The sequence below is a fragment of the Loa loa genome, assembly GCF_000183805.2.
Source record: "Loa loa unplaced genomic scaffold supercont3.551, whole genome shotgun sequence".
NCBI lineage: Eukaryota > Metazoa > Nematoda > Chromadorea > Rhabditida > Onchocercidae > Loa > Loa loa.
This window is the reverse complement of record NW_018108731.1, coordinates 1-8,282: the sequence shown is the minus strand read 5'-3', so window position 1 is coordinate 8,282 and position 8,282 is coordinate 1. Positions and strand designations below refer to the sequence as shown.

Here is an 8,282-nt window from a genome sequence, read left to right as displayed (position 1 = left end):
AAGTTAAAAAAAAAAAAACTGACCGTAATAAAAGTCATAATCCCAGAATGTAGAAGATATGAGAAATCATATAAGATGTCAAAAGTGCTCAATGAATGCGTTGAATAGTTAATTTTAAAGAGAAAAGATAGAAATGTCCCAACATTTTGGTGGTGCCGAAATCTGTTTTTTTTTCTGGGCTGATGCCAAAAAGGACGTAATATTAATAATACGGTTTGTTTGCAGAAATGCATGTCCTCACTATTCTAGTATATATTGACTTTTTTAGATAGTACCGAACAAAAATATATTCCCTGGTGCAGAAATGTATTACGATAAAGACGATGATATATTTCGTCAGCTTTCGGAGCACTACCACAGTTCACCTGCATCAAGCAGTTCGGAATCCGGAGAAAGCGCAACAAATCAGGAAGAAATCTATTGTAATATTGGCGTTAGAACGATGTCGTTGGAAGAATCTTCTATAAGAGCTGGTAGTGAGAGTGATGAAAGATCCAGCTCTTGCCCACCAAGAATGGATTTGGAGACGAAACATGATGCTGAAAATTCATACGCAGGAAACAAATTAAGCGTACGATTAAAACCTTTCTTGCAAGCGATCGCTGTTCCAGTGGGGGAAGAGACTAAGCACGGTTTGGTCAGGACCAGTAGTTCAAATCACTTAGTTTTGTAACTTTATAGTTGTATTCCACTGTACATTTGTTTTTTGATTTGAACTGTTTATAGTTCTTCATTCATTCTCTACGTCTTTTTTTTTTTTTTTTTTTTTTTAAATAATGGCGAAGACTTCAGTAGTCTTCCGAACAGTTTATGGTGCTGGGTATTTGCTTGGGGATTTCTTATTTTTCGAATATTGTTGGAGGTGGTTCTAAAAGAAATTGATGTGTTTTTTCTTTTTCAAAAAGAAGACAAAGTACAAATGCTTTCCGTATGGAAATCAATCATGTTGAAACTGTTTTATCTCTGATTTATTTTGCTGGAACATTTCCGCAGGCTTATGCTTTTCGTCCATTTCATCTAATGTCTTGTAAAGGCAGTTAGGTTTGCAAACTATATTCACTGTTGTAGGTTGCTCTCATTCGATTGAAACCTGTTAAAATTTGCCATGCTTTATTTGCAAGTCAGCCCAACATGTTTACATAGTGAGAATGAAGGTTTAAACATTTTTTATAGCAACAGGGAGTAATTTAAAAACATTTCACCTGCTTTCTACGCTTTCTACGGGCTTTCGCTCCAAATAAGCATTGCATATTGTCGCTTGCTTGCTAAGTCAAGGATTCTTATCAGGTGCACTTTGTTTATGAAGCTTAATTTTTTCCTTCCAATTTGCTTAGTGTTCATAATTGTCACCGCAGTATTGCCATCACTATTGGGCATGTACAGTGTGTATGTTTTGTTGTAAAAGCACTTAATGGAGGAAACGAATTTGTGCTACTAGTTATATTCAATAAATTGAGAGAAAATCTCCGTTTTCAAAAATCCGTTTTTTTTGGGGGGGAAAAAGGCATTACCATTGCCATTAATGTAGTCATTATAAAGAACGTTTTCTCGATAATAACTATCGAATGTATCATATGTTTATTTATTGATCATTTTTTTTAGTCATTTTGTAGCTTTGGATTTTTTGATGATTGAGTCGCGAAGGATGTATAACTGTGAACTGATTGTAGTATTTTTCTTGGTGTCATGCTTCTCTGAGTGTAGATGCTGTACTTTTCATTAGAGTTCTTGTTTTTCCAAGGAATTACAGTGTAGTCACTCTTTGATGGCATTGCGGAACATTGCAGAATTATGAATTTATTTTGCCTTCATTTTTAGATTTCTTTTATTGAATTGTGGAAGTGGAAGTAGAGGTTAGAAAAATGACCTGATGCATTCAGTTGCAGCTTTTGAAAATTATCTGAAGGCATGTAACTTGGAGCAGCTGAAAGGAAAATAGTTCATGTCTGGGTTTGAAGAATGTTTTTTGTGCTGCGAGCTCCGCTAATGTGTTGGGAGCTAAATACATAGTTGCGATATGCTAAACCAGTGTTCTTTGTAATGAAATTCTTAAGTTGATCTTGTACTGAAGTTGATAGTTGATTTTTTTTTTCCGGGCATATTTATGCAACAAATAGAATGTTTCATTTTTGTGAACGAACGTGGGGTTCTTGGGAGATGATTCATGTTTCGGGTTGTGTTCATCTTCGCTGGCCATAACTCATTGCATTTTTCATTTTTTACAGCTATCCGGTATCAGAGAATATGGCCGGACTGTAGTTAATGATATTTGAAGTTGTACAGTACAAACTTTTTCGCGTTATCTGTGGAGAAAGTGCATTTTGTGGAGTGTGTATAATATGTTTACTTGTCCTCAGGTTTTTCTGGATGAAGTTGTCATGTCCTGGGGATAAACTTGAAGTCAAATTGGATATTTTATCTCCTCTTACCGATCCAAAATAGTTTCACCTATTTTCCTTCGCTGTATTCGTTTTTGGCTATGCGGACTTAGTTCATTATCAGAAATTGTCCTTGTAAATTGACAGTACTGTTTCTTGTATATTTCCTAACTTTGTTTGGTTAAAAAAACGAAGTGATCCGAGATGTTACGGTTCGTTCAACATTTCGGTATTAATGTAATGCCATAGGTGTTGGAAGTCTTTGTCCAGTTTTTTTTCCTTTTTTAACGCAGGAGTCTACGTTAAAAATTGAACTTCAAGTCCAGTGCTTATAAGTCTCATAAAGTTTAGAATCAGTAGAACTAGAACCGACTTCCTACATAATGAGATTTAGATGGAATGGCTGGAGTATTTTTAAGGTAGTGGTTTTGCCGATGTAAATGAACACTATTTTCTCGAAATAGTAGCCAAAAACGAGTGGTAATGTAGAATAGGTGGTTATACTGCCAATGAATTTATTTTATACTTCGTCTAATTATCTTATTGCAGCTGGTTTAGCGACAGTAACCTCGTTGATTTTCCCTATGTTTGAGATCATTGTAATTTTGTGTGTTTTTTGCGCATTTTCTTATGAAGAATAAAAGAAAAAATATGCGAGATACTGCTGTCCTTCCTGATTTTGAACCTTATTTCCCTGTTATCACTCTAGATGTGTCCGTAGGCACATAAACTTCGAAGTGAGATTCGAGTCGGTCTTTTTTAAAAAACTTTGTTAAGTCTGTCAGCTAAGGGTTTTCAATCTCAACACGTGCTGATGGTTTTGTCATTATATTGCTTTCACCATAACATGGATCTAGTCCCACAGATACTATCGTCACCTGCCGTATTTCTCGTAGATTGAACGTATGAGCTGTTTCTATAACATCATTCACGAACCTAGTCTAATGTAAACTCCGGGCACTTTTAGACTGGAATGTTCTTATCCACAATCCAACGTTCCACGTGATTTGCTTGTAATTAACAAAGTAGCAGTTTCTGAAAGAACTGGAGATCACATAGTGCATTTCTTTTACCAAGTGAAAACACCAACATTTTTTTACTAAATAAGATCTCGACATCAAGACACATCAAGGAGTACGTCAGCAGTACGCGGGAAAGAATTCTAGTGAGAAATTGATCATCATAACCTGCTGCAAGGTCCACATTATAAGTTTAGTCTTAAGTTTTTTAGATACTGGTAGTAAGTAACGCTGCTCCTTACGGGTATGGAACGAAAGATAACCGGAACTAATCTATCCACTTTAATATTTGCATTTGAGTGATTTAAATGCATACGGTCGTTATATTATTTCAGAAATATGCATAGGAGATTATTTTGCTAAAATATTGCACGCTTATGCACTATCGCTATAAGTTTTCTAGGAAGTTGATTCCCCAAAATTCCTCAAATTATGATTTACAGTTTACTACACAGGATCTCACATCAAGACATCAGAACAACTTATCTCTGTAGCGCAGAAGCACTGAATAAAGTGTAAAAAGGGAATAAAATGTAGTTAAAAGGTAGTAGTTCCTTATTAGAAGTCAGGAAGTGAAATGATGGTGAATTTGGATGAATGAAACCATTCTGAGAACATAAACTGTCTCGCGTATCTGTTTGATGTCATTTGTGTACAAATTGACAGCTGTAAATTACCTCTTCAGTGAAATGATTAGTCACTGCTCTCGAAATAATACAGCTTAAACTAGATTAATGTTGTGATTTGTAACTGGGAAATTATTCTAACTTCTTCACGGAAACATATAACTAATTTAATCTACCCACGCCTTAAGCAGATAATAGAAGGATGGGAGATATAGTAATCGATGGATAGATACTTAATTTGTAAATAACTATAAACACTAAGTGAATAACTATATAAACTTTCCTTCAGTGCTCTGAATTAAAATCCTAATTAACTATTCTATGATACCATCTAGCCATACCGTAACCTTGCCTGCAACAAGGATATCCCTGCAGTGTACGAGTGGTATTTTGCAGTAGGTGGACTCTTGCAAGAAAGCATTTTCGTTGACAGCATGTAGTGCGGAGGTCGTCCAGTAAGAACTCAGCTACTAACTTTTGTTTTTAATCTCCGAGTTTTACGATATCTCAAGGCAAGTAAACTTGCGAAATCAAATTGCGACCAGCTCTTTTGTGGGTGGGCTGCTTAGGAAGTGAAAGAAAAACTAAAGAGAGACGTCAGTGTAATTGACACATGGTTGGTGTTCGTTGACATGACCCTGAAAGTTTAACTGTAATTCCACAAATGGAAGTTGGTTTGTAATCTCTGACAAATTAAAAAGCCACCAGCTACCCTTGGTAACATTATACTAAAGGATGAAAGCTTCTATTAGTAATTGATAACTGCATTTTCAGCTACTGTTAGGATGGAAATAATTGAAGAAATTGGGTAAATATTGTATGGTGGTGATACTAACACTGATGTAAATGTTAGTATTCTTATGGGGCGTCGTTGTTGGCGCGGTTTTAATGCTTTTCTTCATTTATGTACTGTTGTTCAATCCCTTTGGTGAAATCTCTTCACATGCCATATTTGCTGATCAGTTTCAGCCACTTCGCCTTCCTGAGGTAATTTAATTCTTTTTCAGTTCTTGAGAAGAGTAGCATAGTGCATATTGTTTTCTTTTACTTAAGGAGATGGTTTTTAGGAACTGAGACAGTTCTTGAAGGAAGGGGATGGTGGAAGCCGAACTTTCGAGTGGGAATCATGCTTCAATCTGAGTCTTATCCTTCACTTTTTGTTTCAAGAGCACAAGGATACTCGCCGATTAAGAAGGTACTTTAACCACATTCCTTATAAATACCTATGATCATATTTGGATATTAAAATCATGTAAATCCAGATCACGTGTTTTTCGTATCGTACAGGTGGATCCACAAAAAGCTTCAATTGGAACTTAGTGATCTAACTACTCGAAATACCGCTGGTCGTTTCATACAGGTTCATTTCATCTGTGCAAGTGATGTTAAAAAGAATACAGCCACATCAGATTCACCTCTTCTTGTTTATTGCTAATCCTTCTTCTTTCCTAGTAGCTCTGGAAGCTGTACCATCCATCGGTGTATCACTTCCATCACAATTTTAACTGCTCTGTAATCAGTGAAATCACTTTCTTAAAGAATTAATTTTCAAGTGAAGGGAAGATTTACCAAAAGTAATGGTAAAACTTAGGAAATAATCGTAGGTTCATGTTGATGAAATCCTAAAATAGCAGTTTTGAAATACGGGTTAAATGAACTTTTCAAGCCATTGAAGCTAACTTATAATCTCCAGAAAACATTTTTCTTCTCTTTCTTAAAGCGTTTGCGTTCTAGGACATTCGTATTAGGGATTTATCGATTGGCTGCAGATCTCCCGTGATCAAATCAGTACGTGTAGAGGACTATGAGCTGTTGCGAGATGAGAATTTTAAAGTAATTTCACTTCATTGTTAAATTTTGTGTCTCATATTCCAAAAAATGGAAATAAATGCAAAGTAAATCGACGTTTGTTTGAGTGACGACTTGCTACTATATATTCATGTACAAAACATTTGGACTATCAAAGTTAAATTGTTTTCAGTATTGAAATGGATTGATTACACTCACCATCGAGACATAAATATGTTGGAGAAATGTTCTTTTTCAGACACTAAAACTTCTTGTCGATGTAGATTACAGTGGAGGTTTTCAAAGTTCCGTTGATGTTTGTATGCTGTTTGGGCGATTTGCGCAGCTATCGATCAAGGTTTCCATCTAAGTTTTTGGTTGTCAGGAAGTATTTCAAATAACTTTGGGTGTTGATCGATCAGGTTTGATCCTAATTTCTTGCATCATTAAGATTGAGCACTATGCATAATTTTTAACTTATTACTGCATTTAGCTTACTCGTCTTTCTGGCAAAATCCGGTTGAAGCTGACTCGTGAGCCTTTTACTCATTGGGTCTTTGCATTTGTTGATATGCCGATGTTGGAATTCCAAGTAAGTTTTGTGTTGTGATTTTTGATAACAATGTTCATATATTTATTTTTTTTTTTTGTTACATATGGTAATGATAATACAAGAAATTGTAGACATGGGACAATTGTCAACTCATTACATCTTCAAAGCAACGTGATGCTTTTCAGATTGACTCACAGTGGCAAGGCAAACAAGTGAAACACCTCATACCTTTCATCACACAAAAACTTAGACATATGGTTCAACGCAAGCATGTCTGGCCAAACTACAAGATTCGATATCGTCCTCTATTTCCTAATCCCTTATATCAACCTTCCCCATCTATAGGTAACTTTTCAGCAATCTTCAAATATAAATATCATAATAATTACATGGTTTCGTTTGATTTATTATGGTCTGAGAAATCCTATCATCTTACTACTGTGTAAGGTAAGGTGAGGATCTAAAAATTTGGGATATGTGCTTCAAAAACTATAAGCAGAAGATTGTTAAGCTTGAAGTAAGCGATTTAGGCTGATATTCTAATTAAATAATGTATTTAAACGAACAATTTGACGGAATTTCTTACGAGTTTGACGAATTGAACTAACTGGTGTAAAATGGTATCATGAAGTGTTTGTAAAGATTGCCATTGTTTTCTTAGTAGCAATGTTTGTTGCATTTGTACCGAACTATATTTTCATAGCAAAATGATCTGTTTCAGGTGCTTTCGAATATATTAAAACAACGGGTCTGTTAGAAGTTACGGTTTTACGATGTACAAGACTGAACACTATGCTGGTCAACAACGGAAATTCTGAGGTTTTCTGTGTTGTATCTGTAGGTAAATGACTTTATTCTTGTTTTATTTACTCGTCTTTGACTACTAGATTCTTGACACGATGGTTTCATAAACAGTTTCATATTCCTAAATGTAAAGGGTTTGGATTATTCGGTGATCCAAGAAAGTAAAATATGCCATCTCTTTGGGAAAAAGCTTAAATCCGGTATAATATGTGGTCATTAAACAGATCATCGACCGCTAATGGAGGATGCAAGCAGAAGTTCAGCACGATGCATCACCGTATTATTGAACTTTAGTCGGCATGGTATTAGTGAGTCGATTGGGATGACATTCTCGAAAGTAAATCCCTTCTAAAAATTTCCGCTTTATGTATTCTTTCTCTTAGTTGTGGACAGCAAGGAAATAATGCTATATTCATCAGTGATATTATTATTAAGGTACTTGTTATTTAGTTCTCAGCATATCTTTTCAGATGCTCATTTCTCTGTTCCAAAAATAATTGTCTCCACTTTCCTTATTCTTATTACGCCCATTATTGTCAACAGGAATCGTAGCGAAGAGTAGTCTTGTAACGTTTAACTTTCTGTCTATACTATCTTCCACTTTTCTTGCCTATTTTTTTAACAAAAATGTATCACTTCACTCTTTTCAATTTGGACGACTGTTGCGATGCCTTTCACATCAGTCCTTGTCGTTGTCGTGGCTAGGCTTCTCGAACAATGTGTGAAGGGCTAACCAATGCTTGTTGAAGGCAAGCTGATGAAGGCTAAGAAGGTCAATGCAGGATGTACAAGTTCGATTGCAAAAGGCACAACGGAAAGTCTTTTTAGACGGTATTGGCTAAATACAATTCTTTTTGCTTATCTTTTGTCCTCAAAGCTGATTCTTTTTGTATTCTCAAAGGAAGCAGAGGCGATATGAATGATTGTCTCCCAACTTGAGGTCAGAGTGGACATTGATGGTAGCCTATATGGCCATGGCTGAGGTATTGCTTCAGGGCATCTTGTGCTTCTCCTTGCTCCTCTTTGGGACTCTTCTTTTGCGGAAGCCTAGGGCAAGTTCACCACATAACACAATCATAGAAAGGTGGTGATCATCCATCCTGGAAAATGTGCT

At 35.8% G+C, this 8,282-nt stretch overlaps 2 protein-coding genes across 2 annotated transcripts in view; both read left to right on the top strand.

Moving 5' to 3' along the window:
- The window catches only part of LOAG_18815 (Sirt1 protein), a gene marked incomplete at both ends in the record, with an annotated part of 5,708 nt that extends 5,035 nt beyond the window's left edge, over positions 1–673 (top strand). Inside the window, one exon of the mRNA XM_020451478.1 lies at positions 269–673. Within this exon, the coding sequence (XP_020304734.1) occupies positions 269–673 (405 nt within the window). The remainder of the gene's footprint in view (positions 1–268) is intronic.
- Positions 674–4,791: 4,118 nt separating this feature from the next.
- Positions 4,792–7,553, top strand: LOAG_10593 (hypothetical protein). The gene is made up of 9 exons (XM_003146117.2): positions 4,792–5,010; positions 5,091–5,218; positions 5,311–5,383; positions 5,758–5,856; positions 6,071–6,169; positions 6,305–6,403; positions 6,550–6,709; positions 7,086–7,205; positions 7,393–7,553. The coding sequence occupies exons 1-9, from the start codon at positions 4,870–4,872 to the stop codon at positions 7,518–7,520; spliced, it is 1,047 nt and encodes a 348-aa protein (XP_003146165.1). The 5' UTR covers positions 4,792–4,869; the 3' UTR covers positions 7,521–7,553.
- The last annotated feature ends 729 nt before the right edge of the window (positions 7,554–8,282 follow it).

Excerpts from the sequence above, each read along its gene's own strand:
- LOAG_10593 (XM_003146117.2), top strand. The coding sequence starts at position 4,870 with ATGTTAGTATTCTTATGGGGCGTCGTTGTTGGCGCGGTTTTAATGCTT. Across the intron at positions 5,219-5,310 it reads GATACTCGCCGATTAAGAAG|GTGGATCCACAAAAAGCTTC; the intron begins GTACTTTAACCA and ends CGTATCGTACAG. Across the intron at positions 6,170-6,304 it reads TTGCGCAGCTATCGATCAAG|CTTACTCGTCTTTCTGGCAA; the intron begins GTTTCCATCTAA and ends TACTGCATTTAG.